This window comes from Chelon labrosus (genome assembly GCF_963514085.1).
Source record: "Chelon labrosus genome assembly, chromosome: 1".
NCBI classification, from domain to species: Eukaryota; Metazoa; Chordata; class Actinopteri; order Mugiliformes; family Mugilidae; genus Chelon; species Chelon labrosus.
Genome location: NC_140337.1, coordinates 17,896,466 through 17,914,527, shown reverse-complemented (window position 1 = coordinate 17,914,527; position 18,062 = coordinate 17,896,466). Strand labels below are relative to the sequence as shown.

The 18,062-nt window shown below is 43.2% G+C and overlaps 2 protein-coding genes across 6 annotated transcripts in view; one reads left to right on the top strand and one right to left on the bottom strand.

The window, feature by feature from the left end:
* The first annotated feature begins 364 nt into the window (after window positions 1-364).
* On the top strand, window positions 365-12,264 carry LOC311487813 (dynactin subunit 1-like). Of its 5 annotated transcripts, none has more exons than XM_084544197.1 (30): window positions 365-730; window positions 2,535-2,600; window positions 2,701-2,895; window positions 3,143-3,224; window positions 3,327-3,358; window positions 3,964-3,984; window positions 5,353-5,502; window positions 5,673-5,696; window positions 6,140-6,337; window positions 6,433-6,637; window positions 6,744-6,822; window positions 6,909-7,068; window positions 7,191-7,295; window positions 7,413-7,604; window positions 7,711-7,827; window positions 7,921-8,073; window positions 8,160-8,320; window positions 8,427-8,595; window positions 8,795-8,863; window positions 9,017-9,229; window positions 9,346-9,507; window positions 9,691-9,822; window positions 9,933-10,058; window positions 10,172-10,314; window positions 10,423-10,589; window positions 10,818-10,936; window positions 11,018-11,213; window positions 11,315-11,388; window positions 11,499-11,588; window positions 11,688-12,264. In XM_084544197.1, the coding sequence occupies exons 2-30, from the start codon at window positions 2,559-2,561 to the stop codon at window positions 11,823-11,825; spliced, it is 3,714 nt and encodes a 1,237-aa protein (XP_084400323.1). In that variant the 5' UTR covers window positions 365-730; window positions 2,535-2,558; the 3' UTR covers window positions 11,826-12,264. The 5 variants fall into 5 exon arrangements, with proteins under 5 accessions (XP_084400323.1, XP_084400322.1, XP_084400324.1 ...); XM_084544196.1 differs by having other exon boundaries at window positions 10,815-10,936; XM_084544198.1 differs by lacking the exon at window positions 3,964-3,984 and having other exon boundaries at window positions 10,815-10,936.
* Window positions 12,265-12,705: 441 nt separating this feature from the next.
* Window positions 12,706-18,062, bottom strand: part of fam113 (family with sequence similarity 113) — a 7,279-nt gene continuing 1,922 nt past the window's right edge. The window contains exons 5-11 of the mRNA XM_084547551.1: window positions 15,056-15,206; window positions 14,526-14,775; window positions 14,292-14,348; window positions 13,918-14,106; window positions 13,293-13,514; window positions 13,020-13,170; window positions 12,706-12,886 (exon numbers count right to left, since the gene is read on the bottom strand). Coding sequence (XP_084403677.1) covers window positions 13,031-13,170; window positions 13,293-13,514; window positions 13,918-14,106; window positions 14,292-14,348; window positions 14,526-14,775; window positions 15,056-15,206 — 1,009 coding nt within the window. The 3' untranslated portion in view covers window positions 12,706-12,886; window positions 13,020-13,030. The remainder of the gene's footprint in view (window positions 12,887-13,019; window positions 13,171-13,292; window positions 13,515-13,917; window positions 14,107-14,291; window positions 14,349-14,525; window positions 14,776-15,055; window positions 15,207-18,062) is intronic.

Sequence of the window (18,062 nt, the reverse complement as noted above, 5' to 3'; positions counted from 1 at the left end):
ATTGTGTATAAGTCTTATTCTTGCTTCTTTTTACTTATGATAACTCCATGTTATTAATGTTAATGGACTCTATTGCACCTTACACCTTACCCTGTATATATAATTTATATTCTTCCTTCTCTATTTCTTGTACATATATGCTAATATGCTAACTTGTACATTTTTGCTTATACTATTTTTATTTTATCTTACTAGATTTTATTTTACTTATTTTTTATTTCTATTTCATTTAATTTAATCTTTTTTTTTTTTAATCTGAGGTTCTTAAGAGTGTTTTTTATGTACAACTAAGCTACTGTGACCAAGCAATTTCCCTTGTGGATGAATAAAGTTTATCTAAGTCTAAGTCTAAGATTCTGTATTTTTATTTTATACTGTGGTTTGTTGGACTATATGTGATAAACCTAATTTCCCCTCCGGGCATTAATAAAGTATTTCGCATTTGATAAGAAGAAGATACTACATAAAATGTACCTAACCCCAAATATAGACAACTACAAAAGCCATGGGCGCTAATGTTAATGAGTGTACACGGCCACCAGGGGCGCTGTTTCCCCCTCTTTTCTTCTTCGTCTGTTTGGCTGATGGAATACCGGAAGTGACCTGTCAAAAACCGGAATAAGGCTACCGGATTTCCAAGCTAGGTATCCAAAAAGTAACAACAGAGGATTATTACTTGCATGAAAACCTCAAAGAGCTCGACTTAAAGGCAGGAATATCTGTACGCCAGGTGAGCTGCATTACAAAATATAGCTGTTCTATGTCAGCTCCTTAACGGTGCTCGTATTTCCGACTTTACCTGAGTTGCTAATGTTGTAAACCGATTTAGCCTGTGTCAACGCTAGCTTTGTAGAGCTATTCTAAATAAAGGTCAATTTGGGGGTATAAAAAGCGGATTTAGCACAGCTGTGGGTATTATTTTTAATGTAGCTTGAACTAAAAACATTAAACTAAAAGAGATTGTTTGTGTTTCATGACATTTCTCCCTGCTGTTGTCAAAGTCACTGGCTACATTTGGTTGCACTGTTATTTTTTTATAGGTGTGGTCCTATTGTTGTATGTCAGGTAAATAATTAAATTAGCTAATTTAGCTTCTTAATAATCCAACACCAAGCGTAAAAGCATTAGCTATTGTTAGCCACTGTTTGTCAGCTGGTAGCTGGTTGAAGGATTAGACAAGCTCATCATTTGTTGGTCAATTAAAGGTCACGTTAGGTAGATTAAATGAGAAATACAAGAAGATACTATATCAAAAATGATAAAACTGAAGTTTCTCGTCACGCCCATGTTTATGAACTGGGTGTCGTGTAAATATAGCCATTTAAATGTTAATAATTTGACAACCTCTTCCTTATTTCACTGCCTCCATGTCATGTCAAGCTAACATCCATTCATCCTTCCTGTGGAACAAAACAACAACAGCTAGCTGGTTACTGCCCTCCCTTACTCATTTCAAATCAGCTCTGACGTGTCGTGATGCATCACAAAGACCCCTCCCTGAAATCACAGTCTCTTGCGTTGTCCTCTTATCTCTCTGGGGAAAAGCGGAAGGGATGAGAAAGTAAAGGGAAAAACTAGCAACTGAGCCTTCTCTTTGTACTGGAGGTGAAACTATTAACTTTTAAATATGGCTTTGAGCAGACGGCATTCGTATACTCCCAGGGTGAGTAACACGGACATTTAATATCAATGAATGCATTGAAAATTACACTTTTACGGTAAAATGTTATGAAAAGTAAAGGTTTTGTGCACTCACCATATATAAAGGATGTAGGCTTCACCTTCTTGCATATTGTGTCATCAGATCAAATGTAGTATAATTTCTAATTTAGCTACGAGTATAGGTTATCGTGTAGAGAAGTTACCGAAACATTTTCCTCATTAATCCGAAAGTGGCGGCTATTTAAGTAGGTACTCTACACAGCTTCGGCTATAGAGGTGTAATCAACCTTTTCTAGCCGTTTTTTTTCTGCCCTGTGGTTTAAAACTGCGAGACTGCGTGAGTTCACATGGTCCTACGGCTCAATAAAAGGCTCAGGCTCTTACCCCAGCCCTAGTTTATCTTGAATGAGCATCTTTGTCTGGGGTATTGCTTCTGTTTATTAGGACGTCTGTTGTGATCCAAGACATATGACCGGTTGCATGAGTGTGTTTCTGTGCTCGGTGGCCTTGGGGCTATGTTGTGACTGGGTGTTTTTTGACTGCTCTTAATAGCTGGATCAGGGAGAGTTATTAAATCTTTTTTTGGGGTCTTATAGGTGTTGTAAGCAGTATTAAAATGCATTAAATATACTTTGTCATACGTACTTCTACTAAGGAATGTGTATTTGACCGAAATTAAGATTTAAAAAGACACCATGCCTCAGGAATTCTCAGATATAAACAATAAATTCTCTGGTATGTAATGGCCTTGTCTCTTTTTCTGTAATATCTCTGTCTCCACTTTTTACCCCTCCTTCCCACTGGTAATCTGACTTTCTTTTTTGACATATTTCCTCATCTTCTTCCTCAACTGTGTTCCTCACATCCTTCAGCTGACCAGCCCACTGATCAGCAAAATGAGCAGTGCAGGAACAGTGGAGAGTGTTAAACCTCCAAAGGTAAGTCGTCTTTCAAGGCAGACAAAATAAAGAAAAGAATAACTTCCAGAATGGATGGTTGGATTGACTAATATCAATTTATCCGCTCTTCGTCTCCCAGATTGGCTCTATAGTAGAGGTGACGGGCAAGGGTCAGCGTGGAACTGTTGCCTACATTGGCGCCACCCTCTTCGCCTCTGGAAAATGGGTGGGTGTCATACTGGATGAGCCCAAGGGCAAGAACGATGGCACCGTGCAGGGGAAACGCTACTTCACCTGTGACGAGAATCATGGGATATTTGTCAGACAGTCCCAGGTTAGTGACATAAATGTGTTTTGTACATGACAATTTGATAATAGTGTAATAGAATCAGTCACTGACAGTCATTTCTGTGGTTTCATGCTTGGAAACAGACAAAGGACTATCGCCTTTGATTGTTTAGAAAATTAAAGTTAAACTTCTTTTTCTAACAGTATTTGTTCTCAACTCCTGGCTAAAATATATGATTTGTTTCTGTTTTTGTCATGTTGTCCTGATTATATTTCTCTATCACTCTGAGCAGATCCAGGTGGTGGAAGAGGGCTCCAGTGCCACGTCACCAGAGACTCCTGAGTCTGGAACAGCAAGGACACTTAAACAAAAAGGTGAGCAAGGATGATGGGAAATCATGTTTGTGAATCATACTGTGTCAAAGTAAAAAATAAATAAATAAATAAATATTAAAAACTGTATTTTTCTCTCTCTAGACATTCCAGAGACTCCCAGAACAACCAAGCAGGTAGACGGCTATATCTTGTTTGTTGTGTCGTTTGTCAGTTTAGTCATCTTTTGTTTGTCCTCGGCTTCCAAGAAGGTTAGATTATGTATTGTAGATTTAACAAATTCAATTCAATTTTATTTATATAGCGTCAATAACAATACAAATCGTCTCAAGACGCTTCACAAAAACCCGGCCTGAAACCCCCAGAACAAGCCTGAAGACAACTGTTGTAAGGAAAACCTCCCTTTTAACAGGAAGAAACCTTGAGCAGGACCCAGCTCATATGGAGGGACCCATCTGCCTAAGGCCAGCCGGGTACAGACAGAAGAAAGAGAGAACAGCAAGATAAACATACATCTGTCATGTGTTTTATCGATACACTCTCACTTTCTAAGTCATTGCAGACACTCAATCTCTTGCTTGACAAGTTATGTTGGTTTAAATACCTTGAAGATGATTAATCAGATTAGCAAGGAGTGCTGGGATGAGTACCTCTGGGTTGTCATCAGCACTGTCAGCACTGCAACACTGGGTCAATTCAAACAACTTCCTGATTTGTCTCTCAACTTTTGAGCTGACTTCTCATTTTTTTTTTTGTTTTTCCTGAATACCTTTTTTTCCAGACACCAGCGAGCGTAAAGAAGGTAGAAATATTAAAGTTCGGCACATTTGCTTCGGCTTGATTTTTAATCACACTAATCATCTTTTGCATTTAAGTTACCTTTTAATTCTTTTGACATCTGCACGGGACATAAAATATATCATTATATATATATATATATAGCAATTGTTTGCACATGATTTTTTTTTTTCTTGATTTTCAGTCTTCACTTTATTTACATTTTTATTCTGGTGACATCTTGTGTACACATTTAAAAGCTAAAATTGTGCCAGTTTTATTGACATCTAGATGGCGCTTGGATTGTTTCACGGCCCACAGTTCAGTGATGTTTTCCACATTATTGCATGAAGTCACATTTTACCATGTGCCTTGAGTCATCATGAATAACTATTCTTTAAAATGGAGTTAAATGGTGCATGCAGCAATCAACGTTCTGATCAGTCAATATAAACTAACAGTGGGTTTGCTTATGTGCTGCTAATCTTTTATCTCGCTTCATCGCTGGATGTGTGTGTGTGTATCCGCCCGTTGGTGCGTGTGTGTGTGTGTGTGTGTCTGTGTGTGCATCTTTCCCTCTGCAACTCACCTCTTCCTATCCTCCAGTCTTCTACCCGCCGCTCTGCAAAGGTGAGCTTGTCTACTGCAGACAGCAGAGGTCAGAGGGCATCAAAACAGAAGGATTTAAGATTGCAGTCACCTCTGAAGTTTGGTTATTTTAGAGTTAATGTACATTTAGGAAAAAACAGTTAGGTGTTTATAGTAATAATGACTGTTGTATCAATAGAAACTTGCCTTAAAACCATAATTGTAAAGTTTATGTGACTATTTAAGTAATTTAAGCTTTGTTTAGTAGAAACTTGTCTGCACTTCTCTGTTTAAAAGTCACATCCAGTCTGAGCACAATACAATCAGGATGGTAGTATAACTGATTTGGTAGCTAGAATATATAACGCAGTCCTAACGCAGTCTCTTTGGTGACACTGTGGCAGTGGAGTACGCCACGTCTTGCACCAGCTACCTCGCTCCCCTCCCTCTTGGTACGCTCCGCTGGCCGCGTCAGCTTGCCGCTGAGGCTGAGGGTACGCTCTGTAATGTTGGTGAATGGTGGTGGGGAAAACTATTGAATCTGTCGTCCTTCACCGGTGTCCCCTTCTGAGGGCGAGAGGTGATACGTTCTGTCACATGAAGACACGTGAAATGAAGAAGCTTTCACAAATGAATCTAACCACGTTCACTGAGGTTATCAAAGTTGCATGTTCACTGTGGCAGAAGCTCTTGTTTTGAAAATCTGATTGTTTACTGACCTAACAACACGGTCTCAGCCTGCTTCTTTCCTCAACTTCCTCAAAGCACTCGTCAATCTTTGACGCATACTCGCCTTTGTCAACAGGCGTCTCGTGAGAGTCTTGCGTCCTCTCTGTCTGGTGATGTCAGTGAGGCAGGCCTGTCCTCCCAGCAGGGTGCGCTGGGTGCCCCGGTCATGCCTCAGCCCATCGGGTCGCCTGCAGCAGCAGCAGCAGCCCCAGCCACTCCAAGCAAGGTAGGTCCCTGATGACTAAAACAATCATTTATGGAGTCAGGAAAACAAAAAAAAAACAAAAACACCACAGTGGGTTCATCAGATTTCCATATCATTCTTTTATTTCTCCATTCTGTTTGTCATTTTAACAATTTTGTTCTATTTGATCCATGTCGTTATTGTTTGACCAGGTGGAACCTGCCGTATCTAAGCAGGTAGAGTTTTCTGTTGGTGACATGCATGCTGATGATACCTGGCATGAGTTTACTAACAAACTCAGAATATCACAGGAAAAAATGACTCCCAGCACACCTCCCCAATACCTTACAACTGTTTTGAAATGTCCTCACTGTTAATATTCTGGTGATGATGCACGGTTTCACTTTCTGAGACATGTCCCCTACCTTTGTGTTTGGAGGAAATGTATTAATCTGTCTTCACTGCTCTTTAGTGTTTGTGCAGATTCACAGGAAGATTCAGTTATTTAATAATTAAGTAATGCTATACAGGTTATATTTAACCCGTATATTAACGCTGGGACTTGGTCAGGGTTTCTACACTATCTTTAGGACTAAGTGAAGTCCAGTTAAATAAATTTGTTCATCCATCAAGGTCACCTGTCTTCACCACTTTGCCTCCAATAATTCATTCTTCTTAGGAGGAAGAATCACTGCGAGCTCAAGTGAAGGACCTGGAGGAGAAGCTGGAGACTCTGAAGATGAAGAGAACGGAGGACAAGGCCAAGCTGAAGGAGCTGGAGAAACACAAGATCCAGCTGGAGCAGCTTCAGGAGTGGAAGACCAAAATGCAGGAGCAGCAGGCCGAGCTGCAGAAACAACTCAAAGAGGCCAAGAAGGTACACAGAAAAACATAGCATTAGTGAAAGAAGAAGCTTTTCACCCATCAGACTTAGCTTTCTAATATTTACATCGTACCTTCTCCGCTCTGCAGGAAGCCCGAGAGGCACACGAGGCCAAGGACCGCTATATGGAAGAGATGTCGGACACGGCTGATGCCATAGAGATGGCCACGCTGGACAAAGAGATGGCTGAAGAGCGAGCTGAGTCGCTGCAGGTGGAGGTGGACTCACTGAAAGAGAAAGTAGAGGAGCTGTCCATGGACCTGGAGATCATTAGACACGAGATTTCAGAGAAAGGTGTGTGAGAGGAGCGATGAACAGCATGTGTACGCTGCTCACTTAGATTTCATTCGTGTGTCTTGTATCTCCATCTGTTCTCCTTGTCTGGTTTCTCTTCATGCAGGCTCAGATGGCGCTGCCTCAAGTTACCAAGTCAAACAGCTGGAGGAGCAGAACAGCAGACTTAAGGAGGCGTTGGTCAGGTCAGTAAAAACTTTTTCCTCCACATTTTAACTTGTTGAAACTCCTAAAAAAAGTGGGAAAACAATGCTGCTGTGTTCTTCCTCAGGATGCGTGATCTGTCTGCCTCAGAGAAACAGGAACATGTGAAGCTGCAGAAGCAGATGGAGAAGAAGAACACCGAGCTGGAGACTCTGAGGACTCAAAAGGAAAAACTGCAGGAAGAAGTAAAGCAGGCGGAGGCCACGATCGACGAGCTGAAGGAGCAGGTGAAGCCAGGGAGACGCGAGAACTGAGAACGTGTACATAGAGAGAATTGTTTTATGAGTCTCTGCTTTTGCTCTCAAATTATATTATGGATATTTAAATGATGTATGTGTACATGTACTAGGTGGACGCTGCTCTGGGGTCTGAGGAGATGGTTGAGACCCTGACGGAGAGGAACCTCGACCTGGAGGAGAAAGTCAGAGAGCTGAGAGAAACAGTCACCGATCTGGTCAGTGCAGCCACATTTATAATTCATCTCCAGTGTTACCCTCAGAGAAGTTGATTATTAAGTAACTGGCTTCACCCTTTGATTTACCAATACTTGAACTTTTCCTCGCATCAACAGGAAGCCATCAATGAGATGAATGACGAGCTTCAGGAGAACGCCAGAGAGACGGAGATGGAGCTGAGGGAGCAGGTGGACCTGAGTGTAGCAAAGGTCAGAGAAGCAGACAAGAGAGTGGAAGCTGCACAGGAGACTGTTGCTGATTACCAGCAGACCATCAACAAGTACAGAGAGCTCACAGCCACGCTTCAGGTAGGTGGACAAATGGGAGCAGAGAATGCGCATTTGTGGAAGCGTTACCATGTGCGTGTTGTGCACACTGACACTGTATGAGTTGTTTTTGTTTTCTGGACATTAGGAGGCCAACAGGGAGCTGATCAGTCAGCAGAATGCAAATGCAGAACAAGTCCAGCAGCCGCCTGCAGAGCTATTTGACTTCAAGATCAAGTTTGCAGAGACCAAGGCCTATGCCAAGGTAAGAGATCCGCATGATGTCTGATTAAACTTGACCAAGCTCGTGTCTTTGAGGCCAACATGGACTTTCATCCATCTCACTCCGTGTCTCCAGGCCATTGAGATGGAGCTGAGGAAAATGGAAGTGGCTCAGTCCAAACGACAGGTGTCCCTCCTTACCTCCTTCATGCCGGACTCCTTCCACCGCCACGGTGGAGACTACGACTGTATTCTGGTGCTCCTGCTCATTCCCAGGCTCATCTGCAAGGTATGAGGCAGCGCGACACTCCATTTGAATCGTCGTACTCGGTCGGTTTGGAGCTGACGTTTTTTTTAATATCCTCTGGTGTGCAGGCTGAGCTGATCAGTAAACAGGCTCAGGAGAAGTTTGACCTGAACGGGAACCTGGCACAGGGAGCAGGGTTCAGAGGGCCTCCAGGAGAGCAGCGCAGCTTTGCCTCAGGGCTGGTCTACTCCCTGAGTCTGCTGCAGGCCACCCTGCACAAATATGAACAGTAAGCACTAGTGGAAAATAAAATGTTTTATTACTACCAAAGAAAATTGTGTCTTAAGCTGTAAACTGTAAAATTATATAATCTGGATGTGTCGTCTTGGTTCTAGGGCTCTGAATACCTGCAGTGTGGAGGTTTTTAAGCGCATGGGCACACTCCACTCTGAAATGAGCTTCCACGAGCGCTCCCTGGATTACTTCATCGACCTGCTGTTTAAAGACCAGCTGGACGAGACCGTTCAGGTGGAACCGCTGACTAAGGCCATCAAATACTATCAGGTAACAAAAGATTGTGTTTCATATTACACACTTAAGCGGCCTCTCTTCCAAACACACAAGCTCCATTTAACATTCACAGTAGGCTGTGGGCTGAAGGAAAAGCAGTTCTGTTGGGCTTTTGTTCGTCAACAAAAGAAAGCATCTAACTGAGATAAAATATATAGTATCTCACTGTTTTTGATCTTTTTTTGTCTTCCAGCAACTGTACACCGTCCATCTGGCAGATCACACTGAAGACTGTACCGTGCAGCTGGCTGACCACATTAAGGTAGGTCCAGTTTGTCTGGTATGCAGAGCCGGAACTGCCAAAATAAAAAATAATGAATATATATTTTAATTCTTTTCTAAACTGTGACATATTTGCATAAAGAAGAGAAAGTGGTCCTCTAACTAAACCGTTATTCCTTCCTCTCACGTCCAGTTTACCCAGACTGCCCTGGACTGTATGGGAGTGGAGGTGGCTCGTCTGCGGGCCTTCCTTGCTGCAGGACAGGAGAGCTCTGGCCTCTCGGTTCTCCTGAAGGACCTGGACACTTCCTGCTCTGACATCAAACAGTTCTGCAAGAAGATCCGCCGCCGCATGCCTGGGACAGACGTAGCTGGAGTTCCTGCTGCTCTCAATTTTGGACCACAGGTACGGAAACTAACGTAGACATCATCCACTGATTGTCAACCCTCTAAAACACACAGAAATGATTGAGCACAGTATATACTGTATGTTTGACTGTCCTGTTGTGTGTTATCTGGCAGGTGTCAGACACGCTGACAGAGTGCAGGCGCCAGTTGACCCGTGTGGTTGCAGTACTGCAGGAGGTGGCTGCAGCTGGCGCTCAGATGGTCGCTCCGCTGGGAGAACAGGAAGGACTCAATGCTCTGAAAATGGAGGATATCGCCTGCAAGGCTGTGGAGCAGGTATTTACAGTCATATACCAATCGCCTCAAAGATTAAATAGAATTTTTACTTTCACTTACTGACTGGCAGTAATTGGGTAAATCAATAGTTACTGTGATAAGTTTTGTTGAATTTGGAGGTGGACATACTGCAGGTTGCCACCGTCTCGCTCCTTTATATTTACCTGCGCTTGTTTCTCGAAGGTATACGGCGCCCATGGTGTGAACGGCCCAGAGTTGCTGCGACAGTCCTGCACTTCTGTCATCGCTACCATGAACAAGATGGCTACAGCCATGCAGGAAGGAGAGTACGATGCTGAAAAGCCACAGGGAAAGGTATTAGTATATTTGTCTGCGTAAACCAGACGTTGAAATTCCATGTACATTCCTGCCCTTTGCCACATCTGCTTCATTTGTATTTGATCATTCTCTGTTCCCGTTCTTAGACGCTTCCAGTGGAGATGAGAGCATCCACCGTCAGGGCTGAGATGACCGACGCAGAGGGTCTAGGCGTCAAACTAGAGGACAGAGAAACCGTTATCAAGGAGCTCAAGAAGTCCCTGAAGATTAAGGTGACAAGCTGAAAATAAAACGTGTTTTAAAAAAGAGTATGTGTACCAGTTTGAAATGAAAGGCACCAAAACAGAATAACTGGTTTAACTGGTGTTGTGCCTGTTTGTCTCAGGGTGAGGAGCTGAGTGAGGCCAATGTCCGCCTGAGTCTTTTGGAGAAGAAGCTGGACACCTCCACCAAAGACGCCGATGAACGAGTGGAGAAGATTCAGACCAAACTGGACGAGAACCTTGCCCTTCTTAAGAAGAAAGAAAAGTAAGAACGATAAAAGAAGCACTTCTGTTTCTCTGCTATGCTTTTTATTTTTTTATCTTCATCCTCACTCTCCCTCTTTCTCCTTCTCCTTCTCCTTCTCATCTGCAGGGAGTTTGAGGAGACGATGGATGCTCTGCAGGCTGACATCGACCAGCTGGAGGCGGAGAAGGCTGAGCTGAAACAACGCATCACTACCCAGTCGAAGATGACCATTGAAGGCCTGAGAGGCTCACCGGCCTCAGGAATCGCCTCCATCGTTCAGGGATCTGCAGGAGGTGAATTACTGACTGGATGTGGCCACATTTTACACATAATTTGAAATATTGGTAATTTATGTTTGACAGACGATGCAACATCCAGTTTCAACCAGCTGATAATACAATAACTTTCTCATGAAGCTGTGTAATTGTATTTAATGACATGTTCACACTACGACTGCAAAGTTACACAGTGAAATGGTAATAATTAATTAATTACCGTTCTTCTTTTCCTTCCTCCAGCAGGTCTGCCTCCATCCATGGCAGGGCCAATGCAGGTGGTGGATTCTCCGCTCCTCAGGCAGCAGGTTGAGGCCCAGAGACTGGGCATTAAACGCCTCAAGAATGAAAACAACAGGCTCAAGGTATGCGGGATTAATGAATTATTGTACTCTGTGAGCTCTCTAAACCATGTTGATATTTATTGCATTGTATCTTGCTCACAGGCGGAGAAGATGAGAGCCCAGCTCGCCTCCCTGCCACCACTCTGCCCTCCCAAACTGCCAAAGGTGTCCAAGGAAAGCTCCATGCCGCCAGAGGGACTGAACACCGGCATCTACCGCAGGACCGACCAACTGCTCGCAACGCTGCTGAAGCTGAGCGCAGAGGTTAAAGTGGTGGACATCACCGGGAAGACGGCAGGTGTGTGTGGACACGTTCGTTTAAGAAGTGGACTTGTGTGTGTTGTTAGCAGCCGAGTGCTCAGAGTGGTAATTTGTTTTTGTCTCTTGCGTTTTGTCCAGTCAGTGCCAGTGCCCAGCTCCTGGAGCAGACGGCTCGCCTTCAGAACCTCAGTGACGCTCTGGACAAACTCCAGGTCACTCCCTCAGACTCTTTCGTAATTGATCAAACATACCACACCCATGAGCTGTCACCAATTCAAAATCAAACGCCCATTGAAAATATTTAAACTTCCTTCTGTTTCAGGGCGAGGTAGCCGAGCATGTGGTCTCACATCAGCCCGGAGCAAAGGCTTCCTCCGACTTTGCCACGTTCCCGGTCTCCTCTTTTGTTAAGGTATTAACATGCAGCACAAACATCAATAAAGTTTCATTTTGCACAAGATTAATTAGTGTGAAATAATCTCACATGTACCTGTTTTGTGTTGTTCCCTAGGCCAAGGAAGAGAAGCAGGGAGGAACAGTGTTTGTAGGTCGCGTTGCCATTCCGTGCACCCGCGGACAGGAGCAGGTCCACCGCCTCGTCCTGTCGCAGCAGCAGCTGCACCAAGTGCACCGTCTCCTCATGGTCTAAATCAGCCCGGCATCGATCCACAGAGCATCAAGAAAATCTTTGTTTTTGTTTTCTGCACTACCTTGTTATTCCATCTAACATTTCACTTCATCATTCTCGTATATATATCGCTTTTGCTTTTCACTATTCTCAGGAAACTGTATCTAGATTTTGCAAACCTATAGCACTAATATTATTCACCACAGCGGTGTGTTTGTCTCGACATAAAACTAACTGCCGTTTGCTAATTTGTCAGTCCAGGATTCTTGAATGTCACATTATGAAGGCACCGTGTTTCCATCATTGAAAAAGTTTTTGCACCAATTTTGTTAACTCTTTGTGGACCTGGGTAAAACTAATAAGTTATTTTTACTGTACTTGCAGCAACTGATACGTTTCCACCCTTTGTATCTTTTGTATTTGTAGTAATTCAGACAATAAAAGTAAGCAGTTCACTTCAGAGCAAGAAGCATCTCCTAGATGGTCTTGTCTTTAAATAGCTCGTTCCTTCAGCACATTACCAAACACTGAGAGCAAACTGGGGTTCAGTGTCTTGCTGAAGGAAACTTCGGATCGGACAGCTGTGATCTGTGGACAACCCACTCTTTTTGACATATTAGGAGGTGAAGTCTCAAGGCCTACTGTAAGCTGAAAAGGTTTGAGTTTTTGTTGTGGAGAATAGCTGGTGTAGCATTTTCCCAAATTGAGTTTAGACCACCAATCTAGACAAGACATTGTCCGTGGCAAACAAATCCAAAGTAGTTTCTCAGCCACTTCTGACTGCACATATCATAGAAGATGATTGCTATGGTTGAAAGAAGAGTTAAGACTTTAAATTAACTGTAACCAACAACCTGTGAGGGACATGAAGAGACAAAACAAACATTATGTTACAGCAAAACTTAAGTTTAATTTTAAAATAAGTGAAAACAGTCTTGTCTTGGCATCAACTTTAATAGAACCCAAACAATAAGTATAAAATTAAAATGCTTTGAAATTAAAAATGCCCTGCAACAGACTGATGGACATGTCCAGGGGGTACCCCGCCTCTCGCCCGTTGACAGGCTCCAGCCCCCCGCGACCTTTCACACGAGAAGTGGTTACAGAAGATGAATAAATGTAAGAATTCAAACAAGTCTATATATGACCGCACACATTAATGTATAAGAAAACTACTTAACATTTGTCATTAACAAACACCAGTAAGAATCCAACCTTTTTTTGCCTCAGTAGTAGTAACTCTGATAGTCATGGTGAATGGTTCTGTGATGGGGGTAAGGACCGTAGTGGTATCTGAAGTAACGGCTCCTCATCACGAACTGGTGGTCTCTGTGAGGGTTGTAGTGGGGGGGCCTGTGGTCATGAGCTACAAGACATAGAGGACATGTTAAACTCAAAGATACCTGTCATAAAACTTAGAACTGAAATACATATATATATTTTCTTTCACTACAGAGCAAAATCTGAACCACGGGTTTGTCAGCATACCAAAACCTGTGCAAATACCACTTCCGTGGTGTCCATATGGATGACTGTAGACTGGCAGGGTAGGCAGTGGTGGTGTGGGTTGTCTGAAAGGGGGAGGGGCCTTACAGCGACTTCTCCTTGGCTTTGGTTTGTTTTCCTCAAAGCTCAAGTAGTCAGAAGGCAGCGCATCATTGGAGTACTGCTCCCTATTGCCGTTATAAGAATTCATTGTCGGGTGCCAGTCTGTAAAAAGGGGGGGGGGGAGAGAAAGACATGACAGAAACATATGTTAAAGAAGTAGTGACCCAACAGAGAGTGGGTCCAAGTGTGCAGAAGCAGGTAACGAAGATCCCATTTTGAAAAGGACAACTCAGAACTACTGATCCATCTTTGAGGTTAAATGCAATCCAGAGATTGTTCTTGTATGTTTGTTTTCTGTTAACCTGGCACATGTAGTCTGCACTAATTAATACTTTGTAAAATGGCTGCGATAGGTCACCGTGTATGTGAGAAACATCTGTCCCCATGTACATTGCTTTCATCCTGGAATATCATGTGGTTATTGTGATCGATTTTATTAATATCTGTAATATGTCCCTTCATTAATCAGTCAATCAATCAATCATCTGATGATCCGGTGTCTTACCTGCATGCATTGGAGCAGTGCTGTGGGCCGGCTGCTGAACAGTCGATCGTCTGTAAGGGGGAGGGGCCTTACAGCGACTTCTCTTTGGCTTTGGTTTGTCTTCCTCAAAGCTCAAGTAGTCAGAAGGCAGCGCATCACTGGAGAACTCCTCCCCATTGCCGCCGTAAGAATTCGTTGTCGAGTGCCAGTCTGTGAAAGACGGGGGGAGAAAGAGATGACAGAAATAAAAACAAGTTAAAAAGAAGTAGTGACAAGACGGAGAGCGGATCCAAGCGTGCAGAAGCAGGTAGCAAAGATCCCATTTTGAAAAGGAAAACTGATTTCCCTTCATTAATCAGTCAGTCAATCAATCATCTGATGATCTGGTGTCTTACCTGCGAGTTTTCGAGCAGTGTTGTGGGCTGGCTGCTGAACAGGAACCTCAGTGAACTCTAGAAAGCACAACAACGTCAACTTAAATCCATAAATACAGATTTTAGTCAGATAAAGACTTGCAGGAGTAATATCTGTATAAAGAAAAGACCACCACCACGTTACTGCAGGCGTCTTAAACATGCAACTAAACAAGTCGGTGCATATTTCTTCCCGGTTTGCGCGTGCAGTCTCACCAATGGGAGTCAGGGTTGGACTGGTCAAGATCACACCCCAAGCCTGTGCAATGTGCTGTAGCAGAAGAGAGGATATCATGCGGTGGGCAATGGCGTTCCAGTGGACTCCGTCCTTCGTGCGATGGTGCAGCGAGAAGCGGAACAGGAAGTGGAGGTCCAACACGTCCATCCCGTAGGCATTGGCCAGGGTGCCGCTGTAGAAGTTGGCTTCAACCACATCATATCTCAGCTGGGGAGCCTTGTGCTCTATCTGAGGTGAATGAGGGTGAAAACGCAAAAGATTTATGACTGAAAAACTGGACAAAATGATAAACTGATCACATTGTATATGCTAAACATCACTGCGTCATCGTAATGCTTCCTTCAAAGTCTTCACTGCATATATCACAGTTGTCAGTTAAATTCCTGATGTTACTCAGACTGTGGTTGTGAGGACAGTGAGCACTACGAGAGTCGCTCAGCGAACATACTGGACACAATATATGCAAAGTTGATCCAGCAAGACCGGATGACAGAAGTTGATGACATACCTCAGGCACCAGGAAGCCTCCTTTGATGTTCTCTGCTAAGGGCATGGTGAGGTTCCATATAACCAGCGTTTCCTCCGGTAGAACGGTTTTCAGCTCATCAAAGAACTCATGCAGGTTCTCCTTGTAGTTGTGAAGCCATTTGTAATTGTACCTACAAAGCATACATAGATACACACACACACACAAACAATACATGCAGTGTGAAGAACAAATACACTGAAGAAGAAATACACTGTACATATTTTTGCCAAATTCTTAGCCTGGTCGTTACCATCCTACGTTTCCGCCCGAAATTTGATTTTGGTCTCGCACGTTAGTCTGGCCCAATGTAATAGGAATCTGTCTCCGTAATGGGCGGATGCTTATTTTGAGGTTTAAAATCATTGGAGTTCCCTTAACCAATCAGCAACGTTTGGTAATGACGTATATTGTGCGCCGGAGTTCAGGCTCTTACGTTTACCACTTCCGCTTCCAGTTAAATAAATCAAACTTTTCCCAAAGCCAGTTGGAAGGAGAGCTACGACGTCCTTGCCATTTATAAAACTGACAAGACAAGCCTCTTGTTCTGGTTTTAATTCCGTGATGCTCTCTAGAGTTGAGACAACTTCGCGGATGGCTTATAGCGTCTCTTCCTCCGTCGCCATTGTTGCTATTCTGTTGAACTACAAGCTTCGCTGGAAGCAACTCGGCAGGCGAGTTCCGCGTCATCACTCAACTGTTCGCTGATTGGCGTGGTTACACGCGAACTGCGGAAGTGCAATTTGGCCAGACTCCGTGCCAGACCGAAATCAAATTTCGGGCGGAAACGTAGGACGGTGACGACCAGGCTACCAAATTCTGGGCTACTGTCTTAACCACAAACTCTTGAAGCTGGGCCTTAAACAAAAGGGATTCAGCGACACTTTACACCAGGAGGCTGGCTTAGGTCATTAACTCAAGATGCTTATTTTGGTTCAGGCAGGATAACTGAAAGATGGATTCTGATATGCTATTACCAAAGATACAGTATAATGACATATATTTTACACAGACCAAATGACAGTAGTGGTGGGAGGGAAAAAAATAATACTGCTCCCTTTAGCGTTTCAATACTTATCTTAAGATAATATGTATATTTATTGATCTCTGTCGGGGAAATTCAAAGGTGACACAGCAGTGAAAGGGAAACTTACCACCCTAACTAAAAAGTAGTTTACCAAAATACAACAAAATGAATGCACTAATCTTAAAAACAGCAGAACAATGTGTCTATATACGAGCATCATCTGAGGAATTCGAGTACAAAATAAATCCAAATATGTGCAATAGCAGTAGCACTAACTACAAAGACAGTGCAGCTCTTGAATAGTGAACAGCAGTGATTCCCAATCAGGGGTTACGCAAAGTGACGTAGAGGGTACGCGAAAGAGTTGATTCTGAACTGATTACATTTTGAAACTGAAAAAACGTTTAACGGGTTGTTTTCTCATTTTCTGATTCTCCACCTAAATGAAAAACCAAAAGACTGTTTTTCATGCGAGTCAATAGAGAGGCGAAGTCCCGCCCCCTCTACTTCCGGGTCATGGGACCTATCTTTCGAAAAAATATGAACGGCAGTCTATGGAGAGATCATAATTATTTTCTGGTCCCGATCGAATTGTGGGATGAATTTCACATATGATGTGTGTGAATTTAAAAGATAATTTTTCACGTCAAGAGATAAATTATTTGACGTAAATAAGCTGAACAACATTAGGTTTTGTATGAGATCGCTTAGTGAACTACATCTCTCGTCTGGAACAATGTACGTAACTAGAGAACTATGGCTGTCTCCTTGTTGAGCTTTACCGTCTTCTTCCAGGACGAAGGCAGAAGCATCAAACGAGGTGACAATCATTATAAATCGGGTCATGTCGAGAGCTGTAGTTACACGAAGGGAGTTTTGGTCGGTTCTGTACGCGCCAGCATGCGGGACTTGTAGTTCGTTTAATTACGTATTTTCCATAGCGTTTTACTTAACCATCTTGCGACAAACTGTGACATTCTTGACATGTAAAATCATTTTTTATTCTGAAAAACAACATATGTATAATCCAAGGCACAAGTCGATCGGGACCAGAAAATAATTTATCTTTCGCCATAGACTGCCGTTCATATTTTTTCCGAAAGATAGGTCCCATAACCCGGAAGTAGAGGGGGCGGGACTTCGGCTCTCTATTATGTTAATAGCTAGATTGTAGGACAACTGGCTTTGAAGCTATGTATCAGTTTGCTGCTAATGTAGCTAGTTTTTTTCTCTGGCACAGAGCTCTTGCCCTCTAATTTCCTATCTACTACTAGTCATGCAATTCTGTGCTATTACTATGTAGAATGTTTACTGCTGTGTGTGTCCCCCTTCCCCCCTCTTCCCCCCTCTTCTTGTGAGTATCTCTGGCCTGGAGTGGTGTGTTTCCTGTGGAGCTCTATACTACATCTCTTGTCGTGGTCTCATCAGCCTGCCCAGTCTTCATGGAATCCTGCAGTTATCCACTCCTACCTGAATGAACAATTCTCCAACCTGCCTATGATTCCTCTTACATTTTCAAACTGTCATGTAACATCATCAGTTTGTATCATAAGATTCCACATGTACACTTTAGTCAGATATGTGTATCTATGACAGATGTATGTTTATCTTGCTGTTCTCTTCTCTCTTTCTTCTGTCTGTACCCGGCTGGCCTTAGGCAGATGGGTCCCTCCATATGAGCTGGGTTCTGCTCGAGGTTTCTTCCTGTTAAAAGGGAGTTTTTCCTTGCCACCGTCGCCTTCAGGCTTGCTCTGGGGGTTTCAGGCCGGGTTTTTGTAAAGCGTCTCGAGACGATTTGTTATTGTTATTGACGCTGTATAAATAAAATCGAATCGAATTGAAATTGAATAGCGCTAGGTCACCTAAATAAAAAAAAGACGCCGATTCCCTGAAATGTCTGTGATTGGTGGGCAGGTGCAAATCTCCTGATGATACACCTATACTCGCTACAGTTAATTTCCC

What these genes read in the sequence shown, in the direction of transcription:
- LOC311487813 (XM_084544196.1), top strand. Translation starts at nt 2,559, where the DNA reads ATGAGCAGTGCAGGAACAGTGGAGAGTGTTAAACCTCCAAAG. An exon ending in CTTAAGGAGGCGTTGGTCAG is followed by an intron (nt 6,823 to 6,908) that starts GTCAGTAAAAAC and finishes GTTCTTCCTCAG; the next exon opens with GATGCGTGATCTGTCTGCCT. An exon ending in CATCACCGGGAAGACGGCAG is followed by an intron (nt 11,214 to 11,314) that starts GTGTGTGTGGAC and finishes CGTTTTGTCCAG; the next exon opens with TCAGTGCCAGTGCCCAGCTC.